At 41.1% G+C, this 15,114-nt stretch overlaps 1 protein-coding gene across 9 annotated transcripts in view; it reads right to left on the reverse strand.

Moving 5' to 3' along the window:
* GFOD2 (glucose-fructose oxidoreductase domain containing 2) overlaps nt 1-15,114 on the reverse strand; it is a 36,722-nt gene that overhangs the window by 6,766 nt on the left and 14,842 nt on the right. For 3 of the 9 annotated variants that reach the window (XM_042968595.1, XM_042968597.1, XM_042968599.1), the window contains exon 2: nt 1,813-2,158. The exons of 5 other annotated variants lie outside the window; for them this stretch is intronic. In XM_042968595.1, the coding sequence (XP_042824529.1) occupies nt 1,813-2,071 (259 nt within the window). In that variant the 5' untranslated portion in view covers nt 2,072-2,158. Of the gene's footprint in view, nt 1-1,812; nt 2,159-12,478; nt 12,555-15,114 lie in introns of those variants that run through there. One more of the 9 variants, XM_042968596.1, reaches the window with a different exon arrangement.

The following is a 15,114-nucleotide window of genomic DNA, read 5'->3' on the forward strand; positions in this document are numbered from 1 at the left end:
CTGTGTGTCTATAAGAACAGACCAAGGACTCATTCACACCCTCTTCCTCCTGACAGCATAGATGCAGTGAGAAGACAGATGACCCTGCTTCACTGAGGGCTGGGACATAAGATTCCAGAAGCCTCTGGTCATTCCTGTCCTTCCTATTTGTATTAAAAGATCCAAAGTCTGGTGCTTTCCTATACCAGGAACCAGAAAACAGCAGGCTTGTAGCCAAAGAACTTGGGATTTCCTCTTTCTTCCTACACAGCTTGGCAATGGTCTCTGTGAGAACCCTAATATATAAGCAGACTTAGAGCCTCTAGAACTCTGCCTCTGGATACACCTGGCATCACCAGCCTGTATTCATGTCACAGGGATGGCAGGAAGTCAAGTGACCACAATAGCTTGATCCCCCTGAACTAGCCTTCTGTTAAAGTGTTGGCATAGGCCTACTTCTAAACTCAATCTGAAAGCCATTACTTGCCCTCCTAAGAATCTAGTGTCCAGTGGATAGCTCCAGTGTCACACATCCTTAGAGTGCTCTCTGGAAAAGACAAACCATCTACAATTTTTGGCCAAAATGTACATGTCCCCAAATCAACAACCAGACACTCATGTTCTTATTCACTCCAATGAACGTTTATCCTTACCAATGCATTAGGCAAGAGGTGACCGACATCCTCTTCTCCTCAGAACAAGGGAAACAAGTAGCAGTGGCTTGGACTCTCCATCATGGTAGTGTCCAGGAGGAGTGGTCAAGCCTAGTGGCATACCAGTTTCTGGGCCCAGAGATCTCTGACTGCATCAGAGAAATATTTTGCTCCTATCACCTTCATTAAATAATTTCTCTGTCAATTAATTATATGCTACCTGAATTGTCTCATTTACTTTGTAATGTGTGTTATCTCTAGTCTCTCCAACTGAACTGTGAAATCTGAAGGCAGGGAGGGCTCTGATCCAACACTGCTTTGAATGTCCTGAATGACATCAGGACAGTGCCTGGCACCTAGAAGGCATTAAAAAAACAAACACCAAACAACAACAATAACAACAACAACAACAACAACAACAAACATGCTGGATGACTATTTACTGGCTTGTTTTCTTACTAAATTAGATTCTGATTTACATTAGAAAAAGAGAAAAGGTTGCCCAGAGTTGACTGGGAAGAGATGCCCAACAGGAATTGCAGGAGAACAACTCAGCAAGCCCTATACTGCCTTGTGCTTCCCAAAGGGGCAGACATGTGAGCTGGCTGTCCTGTGGATCCTGTCAGGGAAGCCTAGCACTGTCCGAGGGCCTTCCTGACTTCTGGAACACAAGATTGCAAAATGTGGCAGGAAGGGTGTGCACTCAATCTAGTGAAGGACTGACAAAACATGGGAAATGGCAGCCTCGTTACACCCTCCTCTCCATCCTTTCTGAGGTGCAACGTGCCACGGAAATGGAAGAACAAATACATCAGTCACAATTTCCCATTGCCCAAGTCTTTGAACTCCGACTTCAAACAGGCCAACTTTACATTGCATGAAATGTAATGTAATGATCTCTGGTCCCTGTGACAAGACAACTCTTGGCATATGCTTAATTTTTGCTAAGGGAGTCACTTATGGGAGGTAGGTAAGCCTGGAGCATTTCTTTCCACAGCTGTAACACCCCCAGTGTGCCCTCCCCAGGACGGCTCTAAGGGTGAATGTTGTCCCAGAGTACCATTACCTGCAGACCAAAGCCCAAGAAGGACCACATAGGCACAAGAGGAGAACAGTGACACACAAGACACCACCCAGAAGGAGATACATCCTACCCTTGCTATCGTCTGACTATCCGTACCTAGAGCCTTCACAGATATTTGCCGGGTGAGTGGAGGGGGGATATTGATGCACACAAGATCCACGTCTTGATGCAGCAAGACATCATCGGTCCGGCTGGTGTAGAAGGTGATGTTCATCTCCTCGGCAAGCTGCTTTGCTTCCTCCTCAGTCTTCCCCCACAGGGCCTCCACGGTGAACCCTTCTGCCCTCAGCAGTGGGACCAGAACCCGGGCAGAGCTGCCGGTCCCAAACACGCCCACTCCTGGGAGCATCTTCATGCCGGCTTCTCTGTTCACCAACTCATCTCCTCACAAGAGCCTCCAGCATGAATACGACCTTCCCACAGTCCTGGTCAAACATGGCTCCTGGAACAGCAAGCATTATACTGGCTATTAGTGGATGGCATACTCAGCCGCGGCTACCTTCTGGACTTATTTGGAAGTGACAAGTTCTCTGCCACAAAAGCACAAGTGAAGTACTACTCCAAAATGAAAAGCTGCAAAAGCTTTTCCCATGGAGACTTAAGGATATTAGTAATATACATCTACTGAAAGGAAGAAAAATGAAAAATGAGTAAAGCTGGGTTAAATCTCTGTTCTGTTACTTAATGTTTTGTGTGACTCTGGTCCAATCATTTAACTATCAGGGCCTTAACTGTAAAAGTTCATGATTCTATGATACTAGATTAGAAAAAGGAAAAGAGGAGTGGGAAACAAAAACCAATACAAGTTGGAAGAGAACTACCTAAGTGCTGTGCAGATTATAATTTACAAGTTTATGGTAGCAAGCATAGAGAACGTTCACTAGAAACAAACAAAATTTTTTTTTTCAACTACCAAACTGGCAATAACAGTAACAGGAAGTTTAAAATGGTATTTTTGTATAAGGATATTCACTCCAACATTGGCTATGATAGGTGAAAAACTGGGAAACAATCTAGATGCTGAATTACAGTAATGGGTAAGATAAATAACACTATGCAGTCACTGAAAACCAAGGGGATAGAAAGCCCTCGATGACCTGCAAGACATCACCATATGTTCACTGAAAAGAGGGAAAACAAAACAATATGTGAAGTATGATATCCATTTTTTTAAAGCACAGAAAAAAATAAATATATATGAATGAAAACATATAAGGATATCTATAATATTATCTGTAAATATATTTCACACATGACACTAGAAGGACCAGAATACACCTGAATTTAATAATGATTACTCAAGTTATGAGATTATGGATGAATTTTGTTTTTCAAACATTGCCAAATTTTATACAATGAGTATGTCTTACTGTGGAATTTTTCCTTCTGATCACAACGGTTATTAAATGAAATAAAAAACAGACAGAAGTCTTCTTGGAAACCAAGATGAGATTTAGGTGTGCTTAGGGTATCAGGTTTCCCCATACAGCAGCCCCTCTGCTAAACCAGTAGTACCCTCTCTGGCTGTGTGTTAGGTCAATGGTAACTCCATACCCACTGAATCATATAAAGGGATGAAGCTGTGTCACTGTCATTTTCTTTTCATAGTAAATTAAATTCTTTTTTTGTGTGTGGTAAAATACACATAAAATTTACAATCTTAAACTTTTTTTTTTTTTTTAGAGAGAGAGAAAGAGAAAGAGAGAGAGAGAGCGAGCACAAGTTGGGGAGTGGAGTAGGGCCGGCGGCGGGGGGGGGGGGGGGGGGGAGAGAATCTTAAGCAGGCTCCATGCTCAAGTGGGGAGCCCCACAAGGGGCTCGATCTCATGACTATGAGATCATGACCTGAGCTGAAATCAAGTTGGATGCTAACACAACTAAGCCACCCAGGCACCCCTTAACACATTTTTAAAATTTTAACTTTTTAAATGTTTATTTATTTTGACACAGAGAGAGAGAGGAAGAATAAGATGGAGAACGAGCAGGGGAGGGACAGAGATGGAGAGAGAATCCCAAGCAGGTTCCGCTCTATCAGTGCAGAGCCCAACATGGGGCTCGAACCCACAAACTGCACGATCATGACCTGAGACAAAACCAAGAGTTGGATATTCAACTGACTGAGCCACCCAGGTGCTCCAAATTTTAATTTAAGTAGGCTCCACACCCAGTGCAGAGCCCAACACGGGGCTTGAACTCACAACCCTGAGATCATAACCTGAGCTGAGATCAAGAGTCAGACACTTAATTTACTGAGTCCCCCAGGTGCCCCATCTTAACTATTTTTAAGTGTACAGGTTCAGTGATACATTCATATTGTGCAACCATCACCACCACCTACCTCCAAAACTTTTCATCTTGCAAAACTGAAACTCTATACTCATTAAACAGTAACTCCTCTTTCCAGTCCCTCTCCCTAGTCACTGTGTGTGTGTGTGTGTGTGTGTGTGTGTGTGTGTGTGTATATAAATATATATATATATATATATATTTTTTAAGTAATCTGTACACCCAACATGGGCTTCAAACCCAAGACCCTATTACCCCAAGATCAAGAGTCATATGCTCTACTGACAGCAGCCAGGTGCTCTAACCATTCTACTTTCTGTCTCTATGACTCTGACTATGCTAGGTACCTCATAGAAGGGGAGTCATAGTGTTTGTTTTTTTGTGATTGGCTTATTTCACTTAGCATAATGTCCTCAAAGTTCATCCATGTTTTATCATGTGTCAGAACTTCCTCCCCTTTTAAATTCAAATAATATTCCATTCCATATGTATATACCACATTTTATTTATCCATTCGTCTGTTCAGACACTTGGGTTGCTTCTGTATTTTAGCTACAACAGATAACGCGGCTATGAACATGGGTGTTCAAATACCTCTTCAAGATCCTGCTTTCAATTCCTTTGCATTTATACCCCGAAGTAGAATTGCTAGATCATACGGTAGATTTTTAAGTTTTTGAGGAACCACCATACTGTTTCCCACTGGGGCTGTACCATTTTAAATAATAATTTTATAAACACTTTACGTTCCCTTAGTCTTCCAACTATCTTTTAAAAACCTTACCACTGATCTTGCTCACCACAAATCCTAAATTTTAAGAAGTTTTATCCAAACACACAACTTTGCTGTTCTACTTTAATCCACAATGACACTGCTTCATTTGCATCTCCTCACAGATCAGAGTCCACCTATTTTCAGTTTTTTTTTTTAAGTTTATTTATTTATTTTGAGAGAGAGGGAGAGAGAGAGAGAGAGAGAGAGAGAGAGAGCAAGCGGGGAGTGGCAGAGAGAATCCCAAGCAGACTCTGTACTGTCAGCGCAGAGCCCAATGGGGGGCTCAAACCCATGAACCAAGAGATCATGACCCAAGCCAAAACCAAGAGTCAGACGCTTAACCGACTGAGCTACCCAGATGCCCCAACCTATTCACAGTTTAAAGGAGACATGGTGTTCCTTTAGTAACTCCAAGTACTAGGGATATACATCTCTTCCCTCCCCATCCACAACATCCTCCCACCTTTCTGGTCATTTCTGAGTGCCACTTTTGGGGTTCCCAGCACCTTCAATGCTGAGGTTTTTGAGGTTCAAGTCATAGGTGTCTTCTTTTCTTCTTGTTCCACATACTTTTTCCACTCATGTCCAAAGCTTTATCAGTATACCAGGGACTCCCAAATCTGCAGAATAAGCCCAGATTTCCCTCCAGAGTTTCACACACACATATTCTACTCCTGAATATACTCCTGAATGATGTTCTATAGTTTCCATAACCCACACACCCACATGACTAAATCTGAACAGAAAGAGTAAAGTGAGATGGTGAGAGCACCTGAAGTAAAGGCTTGAGAGATACCTGAGTTCAAATTCTGGCTTCACCAGTTCTTATGCAACTCTTTTCATGGGTAAAACAGGCCTAATGCTATTTAGCTCCCAGGGTCTTCTGAAGATTAAATGAGGTCAAGTTTTTTTTTAAATTGTTTTTAAACATTTATTCATTTTTGAGAGACAGAGTGTGAGTGGGGGAGGGGCAGAGAGCAGGAGACATAGAATCCAAAGCAGGCCCCAGGCTCTGAGCTATCAGCACAGAGCCTGATGTGGGGCTCAAATCCACCAACTATGAGATCACACTCTGAGCCAAAGACAGACGCTCAACTGACTGAGCCACTCAGGTGCCCCAAATGAGGTCCAGTTTTAAGCGCCTAGCCAAGTATATATGGTCAGCATTTAATAATTATCATAAACCCTCACTCAAACATTTTCTTTCCATATTCTCTCTCTTATGGAATGTTACTATCATCAACTCAATTCTTTAGCCCAGAAAGCTGGCCATCATCCGTAACTTCTCTATTCTCTTACCCGTACAAGTAACTCATCAAGTTTTATTGATCCTATCTCTTTATTATCTCTTAAATCCATCCCTTCATTGTTATCACCTCTGTCACTGCCCTAGTCTAGCCCCGAGTACCGCTCACCTGGATGACTGCAACAACGTTCTACTTTATCTCTCTTCCTTCCATCCTTTCCTTCCTTCATCTAATCCTCATATTGTAAAGAGATCTTTCTAAAATGCAAATGGGATCACATCACTTCTTCCTTTTTAAACCTTTTTTGACTTCTCACTGGACTCACTATAAAGTCCGGATTCTTTAAAAAAAGTTTTTTATTTACTTTTGAGAGAGAGAGAGAGCGAGAGAGAGTGAGCACGAGATGAGGAGGGGTAGAGAGAGAGAGAGGGAGACACAGAAGCTGAAGCAGGGTCCAGGCTCTGAGCTGTCAGCACAGAGCCGGATGCGGGGCTCGAACTCACGAACCGTGAGATCATGACCTGAGCCGAAGTCGAAAGCTTAACCGACGGAGCCACCCAGGCGCCTCTATAAAGTCCAGATTCTTAAATAGCACCTGCCTGGGTAGCTCAGTTGGTTGAGTGTCCGACTCTTGATTTTGGCTCAGGTCATGATCCCAGGGTTGTGGGACTGAGCCCCTCGTCAGGCTCCAAGCTCAGTGTGGAGCCTGCTTAAGATTCTCTCTCTCTCCCTCTGTCCCTCTCACCCATTTGCATTCTCTAAAAAATAATAATAATAATAAATAAAATAAAATAAAATAAAATAAAATAAAATAGATCCTTAAAACAAACAAACAAACAAACAAACAAACAAACAAAACACTTCACAAAGTCCAGATTCTTCAGTATGACTTATAAGGTCCTGCATGATCCAGAAATCTCCATCAGGTCTAGCTTTGTACAGGGTCACTTTCAAAGATTATCTCAAAGAGAAATGGGTTTCAAAACACATACTTAAATAACAGAGTAAGAAGAACACTCTGCAAAATTGTCAGGTATAAATCAACTAAAAGTTGGGGAGACAGTTACTCAAAATCACAAAAATGGCTTCAGAGTAACTGATGAAGAGTATGTCTTTTCTTTCTGGGAAAATTAAATAGTGGAGAACAGTTGTTTATTTGGACCCTTTTATATCATATTAAAAGCGTATCATCTCACAAAAACTTGTACATGAATGTGCATAGGACAATCTTTCTTAATAGCCAAAAAGTTGACACCCAATGTCTATCAACTGCTGAATGGGTAAACAAAATGTGGTATATCCATGCAATGTAGTATTCTTCAACCACAAAAAGTAATGAACTACTGATACAAATTACAACAAGGATGAACCTTCATTATGCTAAGTGAAAGATGCTAGTCACAGAAGGCCATTTATTGTGATTCTATTTATAGAAAATGTTCAGAACAGGCAATCCATGAAGACAGAAAGTAAATTAGTGGCAGGAGATAGCGGGGATGGAGGAGGATTTGGGAGGTATGGGGGGGGGGGTCCAACTTTATTCTTCCTCACGTGGTTATTCAGTACCACTTGTTGAAGAGACTATTCTTTCCCCTGAATGACTCTGATATCTTTGTTGAAAAACAGTTGACCATAAATGTATGGGTTTATTTACAGACTCTCAATTTTATTTCACTGCTCAATTTGTCTGTGCTTATGCTAGTACCACCCTGTCTTGATTACTTTAGCTTTACAGTAAGTTCTGAAGTCAGTGTGAGTCTTCCAACTTTGTTCTTTTTCAATATTGTTCTTGCTATTCTGGGTCCTTTGCATTTTCCTATAAAATTTAGGTTCAATCTGGGATTTTGGTAGAGATTGTTTTGAATCTGTAGATCAATTTGGGGAACGCTGTCATCATAATATTAGGTTTTCTGATCCATGAACATGGTATGCTTTTCCATTTACTTAGGTCTTTAATTTCTTTTTTAATGATATTCTATAGTTTTTAGAGAGTAACACACTTTTTGGTTAAATTTTTTTCTAAGTATTTAATTTTGTTTGATGCTATTGTAAATGGAATTGTTTTCTTAATTTCATTTCAGTTCTTTTGCTTCTAGTATAGATACAAATGTACTATGTAAACTACATGTCTATCTTAGGGGTTGGTTGGCTGGTATTGCCCAATACAGCATCCTATACTGCTTGACCCTACCCGAAGGACACCTGTGCCTCTGTGAACCACTGAAACAAGCATGATTGGGGCTAACTCTAGACCCCAGTCAGCTTCCTGTGCTCCTGTCTCTATCCTCTGGGGCTGTGGATCTTGGCTTGCCTCCTGTACTCTACCACTGGGTTTTATCTTAATCATCTTTCTTTCTAATAATGATGAATAATGTCTGTGGACTCTCAGCTATGTCTCTTTCCTCTTTGCTGATTAATTCTGCCCTTAGAGGCTTCCTTTCTAGTTAGAAACAGGTAAGTCACATAGTATTTTCTATAATTATCATGTCCTGGACTTCTCCTCTTCAGCTATTTTGGTCACCTTCTGCATTTGCAGTTTGTTATTGTTTTTGTTTTTGTTGTTGTTGTTTTGCTACTTTCAGATCATGGATATTCTGGGAGCCTGAGTGTCAAATCTGTAGCACTAGACAAGTAAGGTTCTGCATAAATTTTATGGGTCATTAATTACCAACAGCTATAAGGGCCAGAGGAGTGAAACACAGCCACTATAAGCAAAGACGTCCACGTTCTCTCAAAATTCATGCCCAGGGCACACTTGCTCCTCTCTCCCACTTCATTCCTTCATGCTGTAGTTATATGTGGATGTATGTTTGCATGGGTCGTTTAAAAGAACAGAATGGATTAGAAGACATTTTAATAACCTCTGTTTTACTACAATGACTTAAAGGGCAGCTTCATCAACACCCATAAAGGGGCATCAGCTGGCCTCTGAGGAAGCCAGATGGCATGAAGCTAGGCAGGCTTGATACTAGGTATTTCCTGTTCAAGCAGGCAGAGCTGGTTTCCCTTTTTTATTTCAGTGACTACCCTTTTCTAACCCCTAAAATTTCCCTACTCCCAGCCCCTAACTTTCTTGTATATATGTAGACCTTTTGCATTCTCCAAAGATCTCCACAAACTCAACCCTACCTAGCTCACATGCATTCCAATCACCACACACTGGTTGGGACAGGACTGGCTATATACACCTTCACAAGGCTATGGGGAAGATAGCACAGAGATTAGAGGCATGGAATCTAAAGCCACCTTGCCTGGCTCAAGTTTTGACTCTACCACTTACCAGCTAGGTAACCTCAGATAGGTTTCTTAATTCTTAATCATTCTATGCTTCTGTTTCCTCATCTGTAAAATGGGGATAATTGTATCTACCTCATAGGGGAGTTAAGGATTAAACGAGTTAATATTTGTAAAGCATTTATTACAGGGCCTATAATAGTAAGTCACTGTATACACCATTTTTAAAAATTTAATTTAATTAAAAAAATTTTTAACGTTTATTTATCTTGAGAGGGAGAGAGAGAGAGAGAGAGAGAGAGAGAGAGAGAGAATGAGTGGGAGAGGGGCAGAGAGAAAGGGAGACACAGAATCTGAAGCAGGCTCCAAGCTCCAGGCTCCAGGCTCCAAGCTGTCAGCCCAGAGCCCAATGCGGGGTTCAAACTCAGGAACTGCGAGATCATGACCTGAGCTGAAGTCAGACGCTCAATAGACTGAACCACCCAGGTGCCCCTAATTTAATTTTTAAAAGTGTGTCAATTTTGTTGATCTTTTCAACGAACCAACTTTTCTTTTTTAAGTAATCTCTACACCCAACGTGGGGTTTGAACTCACAATCCTGTGATCAAGGGTCACATGCTCTTCCAACTGAGCCAGCCAGGAAGCCCCATACATCCATAATTTTTAAAAAGATTTCTATGACTGACTTAGATGTCTCCTTTTCAAAAGCTGTGTAGGAATACGAAGATAATATTCTGAGCTAATATGCAGTGAAATGCAATAGGCCAAACAATGTTTAGTATAACATATAGTACATCTAAGTCCACACAATCCCATTTTGCAGATGAGGATACAGAAGCTCAAAGAGGCTAGACAACTTTTCCAAGGCTCTGCAGCTGGCTGTGTATGTTAGAGCTGCCACAACCAGCTGTGAAGCCCTGGGCAGATTACTTAGCTTCTCTGAGCCTCTGTAAAAACAGAGGTTTTATATGTGTGGAATAAATCTTTCATTCTTTTGTGAGAAGTATGAGCCAGGAAAGTCCATTCTGTTGCCTGGATCGGCAAGTGCTTGCCTCAGATCCCCCACTCAAACCAATGTTGATCTGTTCATACATCACACCTTTACTGAGGGCCTAACAGGGAGGCTGTGGAGATAAAAAGATTAAAAAAAACAACAACAACAAAACACCCCAATTTTGGGGCCAATAAGTCAGAAAAGTGTGTAGGAGCCAGAGCTGGTGGCACCAAGCACTAACCTGAGTTTGGACTTTCTGGGTCCAGCCAATGGGAAGTACCTCAAGGAGATCAGAGTCTTAGCATGACTAAGAGAATTTAATCCCAGGAATGTATGGCTGGTTCAACATTCTAAAATCAATTACTATAGGGGCGCCTGAGTGGCTCAGTGGGTTAAGCATCCAACTTCAACTCAGGTCATGATCTCACAGTTTGTGAGTTCAAGCCCCACATCTGGCTGTGCTGTCAGCACAGAGCCTGCTTCAGATCCTCTGTCTCCCTCTCTCTCTGTCCCCTGCCCCACTCATGTGTGCTCTCTCTTTCTCTCTCTCAAAAATAAACATTAAAAGACATCTACCATTTAAAATAAATAAATAAATAAATAAATAATAAAATAAAATCAATTACTATAATCCACCATATCAATAGTAGTTAGTTATTAGACTGCATTAATTAGAAATGCAAATTAGGGGCTCCTGGGTGGCTTGGTCAGTTAAGTGTCCGACTTCGGCTCAGGTCATGATCTCGCCATCTGTGAGTTTGAGCCCCATGTTGGGCTCTGTGCTGATAGCTCAGAGCTTGGAGTTCGAGCTTTGGATTCTGTGTCTCCTTCTCTCTCTGCTCCTCCCCCGCTCACACTCTGTCTCTGTCTCTCTGTCAAAAGTGAGTAAACGTTAAAAATTTTTGTGTAAAAAAAATGCAAATTAAAACTTATTTAATACAACTACGCACCTACTAAAATGTCTAAAAATCAGAAAACCTGGTATCAAATACTGGCAAGGCCATAAAGCAACTGTTCATTCTTGGTGAAAATGAAAAATGGTAGAGCCACTTTGGAAACAGTTTGTCATCTTACGAAGTTAAATATACACTTATCATATAATCTAGTAGCCCCACTTCTGGGTTTTTACCAAGAAAAACAAAACTGATTTTTACACAAAAACCCGTATGTGAATGTCTATCTTCTAATGTTTAACACTAGTTTTATTTGTAACTGCCTAAACTTAGAACCAGCACAAATGTCCTTCAACTGGTGGTTAATGGATAAACAAATAGTAGTGTATCATGCAATGGAATACTACTCAGTAACGCAAAAGAGCAAACTACTAATGGACTCAATGACAAAATGAATCTCCAGTGCATTATGCTAACTAAAAGATGCCAGATTCAGGAGGCTCTATACTGTGTGATTCCATTTACATGACATTACAGAAAAAGCAAACAGGGACAGAAAATAGTGATTGCCAAAGGTAATGAGTCAACTGCAAAGGGCTACAGGGAATTTTGGGGGGTAGGTGGTAAAGGAACTGTTCTCTATCTTGACAAGGTTGTTAGTTACATGACTGTGTGCATGCCAAAACTCACAGAACTGTATACTTAAAAGGCGTAAATTTACTGATATGTAAACTATATTTTAATAAATAAATAAATAAATAAATAAATAACTAAATAAATAAATGTGACACCCTAAAAATGACACCGAAGTTCTAAGCATAAAATGACAAGTTGTAGTGTCATTTAGAGAAACAGGGAACCCAAAAGGCCTGACTTGTTGAAACTTGTGCAGAAGCTGGGATTTGTGGATTCTGCTCTTCCCAGACTGGTGGGATATCATCTTACCTTCTGTATGCCTGGTCCATGGAGCCACAGCTTCTGCAAAATCATAGGAAGAGACTCATTCCCCACCATAGGGGTAGGCCAAATCCAGTCTTACCCCTGTTTTTATAAGTTCTGGAACACAAGTCATATCCATTCCTTTATCTATGGCTACTTTTGTAATATAACAGCAAAGTAGGTGCAACAGTGAGCATATGGCCCACAAAATTGAAAATATTTACCATCTGGCACTTAATAGAAAAGATTTGCTGACCCCTGCCCTATCCCATGAGTTATGAAGCTAGGAGCTTCAAATGACAGAATTTAATCATGAAGATAGTCAGGATTATGATTAAAAACCATTCTACCTCATTGTTTGAGGAGTCACAGATTCTGGGAATTCTGGTGTTACCTGCATAATGTCAGAGAGGTCATTCATCGATTAGGCAGCTTGAGTAGGAGTCAGACCCTGGGCAGAAGGTGCCTATGAATACTTTACTACTAGATGCGACATGCAGAACTAAAACCTGTATTTCCCAGCCTCTCCTGCAAAAAAGACGCATCAAAGAAGATAAATATAGGATGAAGATACAGTTTGGTTGAGCTTCTGAGAACATTCTTTAAGGGAGGTAAGGAGGTAATCTCCATTGACAGGCACTTTCCCCCCTCCTTCTCCTTCCTTTCAGCTTTAAGTGTAAGATTCTATGGCTGGAGTTGCCACAGTCAAATGACCACCAGGAGGCAACCTGAGGATGGAACACAATTTCCCACAGACATTGGTACTAAAATGGTGAATCACCCTAAGGAACTCCATTTCATGGACTAGACAGGCATGTAAACACATTTGTTATTCATTACAACAGGTAGAGCAACAAATCTGTGTGTCACATGGAGAACAGCCATCATAAACAACAGGGGCCACAGGTGGTATGCAAGCAGGAAAGGCTTCCTGGAAGAGATGATGTAACAGGTCCAAGTTGGTCAGAAAGACAAGAGGTCACACAGCCTGTCCAACCCATCCAATGACAAGACCTTCCCTTTATTAGTGGCTTGATTCTGTTCTGTGGCCATTTTAGTCCGAAAACTCTTCTGTGGATGGACTTGAAGTCCTTGGTCTTCTACACTGTGGAACTATCTGTGATGTTTCTAATCAAACTGTCATGTTTCCTCTAAACTTCATAGGTGGTGGTAGGTTGTTTGCAAAATGGCCACAATAACTCCCTTTTCTGTTTTCATGCCATCAGATAGTCAATCACCTCCCACAGTGACTCTGGACTTAGCCATGCCATTTGCTCTGGCCAATGGGAAATTAGCAAAATGACACAAGATGTTTGAAAAGTACTTATGCATGGAGGCTTGCTCTCTTACACTGCTTGTGGGTTCTCTGGGACCATCACCATGTGAACAAGCCTAGGCCATCCTGCTAGATCACAAGAGACATGTGACCAAAGTCATCCTCACTGCCCCACCTGGCACTGAGCCAAACGCCAGTTATATGAGTGAGATCATCTCACGTCATCCAGTTCCAGCTGAGACCACCTAACCCAGAACCATCCAGATCTCCCCCAAAATCATAAGAAAACCGGATTAATACACTGTAAACCTTTACCTTACCCAATGTTATATGTCAATTATATTTCAATAAAGCTGGGGAGGAAAAAGAATCATGAGACATAATATTTGTCTTAAGCTACTGAATTTTGAGGTTGTTTGTTATATAGCAAAAGCTTACTGATACACTCCTTTACAGACAGAACTCTAATTCCCTCGGGCCTTCCTCATACTCTCTATCAAAAGAATAGCCAAGGTCGCTCTGGCCTGCCCAATCTCTGGTTTGCCAACATCCCCCTGAAATGGGGCCCCCAGAACTAAATGCCATATCCTGAGCATACTCTGTCTGACCTTCTTCCTTTAGATACTATACTCCTATTAAGCAGCTTACATTCATTATAGAATTTAGACAGCCTTGTCATCCTAATACACAGTAGGAATCACATGTCCTAAGAACTATTCTGTACGTATATCGTTAGGTTTTAAAAATGTTTAATTGTGGCAAAATACACATCAACATAAAATTTGCCATCTTAACCATTTTTAAACGTATGGGTCAGCCGCATTAATAACATTCACATTGTTGCACAACCATCACCACCAACCACCACCCACAGAACTCTTTTTACCTTGTAAAAGTGAAACTCTAGATCCATTACACAAGAACATCCTATCTCCTCCAACCTTCAGCAACCATCATTCTACTTTATCTCTATGAGTTTGATTCTCTATAAGTGCAATCATATAATACTTGTACCTTTGTGACTGGCTTATTTCACTTAGTATCATGTCCTCAAGGTTCACCCATGTTGTAGGGTGTGTCAGAATTTCCTTCCTTATTTAAGGCTGAATAATATTCCATTTTATGTATACACTACATTTTTTGTTTATCCATTCATCTGACCAGGGACACTTGGGTTGCTTCCACATTTTACCTTTCTACTTTTCAGCACCAGGCTTCAAAAAGAGCCATTAGGGATTTCTATAGACAAAGTTACTGCCTTGTAATACTATATTTACCCTGCAAGCCACACAAATGCAGTCAACTGATCTTCAACTGAAGTATTAAATCAATTCAATGGGGAAAAGAAACTCTTTAAAAAAATTTTTTTAAGTTTATTTAGTTTGAAAGAGAGCACGAGCAGGGGAGGGGCAGAGAGGCACCCAGGTGCCCTAAAAAGAAACTCTTAAAGAAATAGTGTTGGGAGGTGCCCAGGTGGCTTGGTTGAGCATCTGACTCTTGATTTCAGCTCATGATCTCATAGTTTCATGCGTTTGAGCCCTATGTCAGGCTCCGTGCTGACAGCTGACCCTTGATTTTGGCTCAGGTCATAATCTCCATCTCTTGAGATCAAGCCCCGGGTCCGGATCTGTGCTGACCGTGCAGAACCTACTTGGGATTCTCTTTCCCGCTCCCTCTCTCTGCCCTTTCCCTACTCTCAAAGATAAATAAATAAACATTAAAACAACCCTGCATATATTAACCCAATAACATAG

This window comes from Panthera tigris, chromosome E2, assembly GCF_018350195.1.
Source record: "Panthera tigris isolate Pti1 chromosome E2, P.tigris_Pti1_mat1.1, whole genome shotgun sequence".
NCBI classification, from domain to species: Eukaryota; Metazoa; Chordata; class Mammalia; order Carnivora; family Felidae; genus Panthera; species Panthera tigris.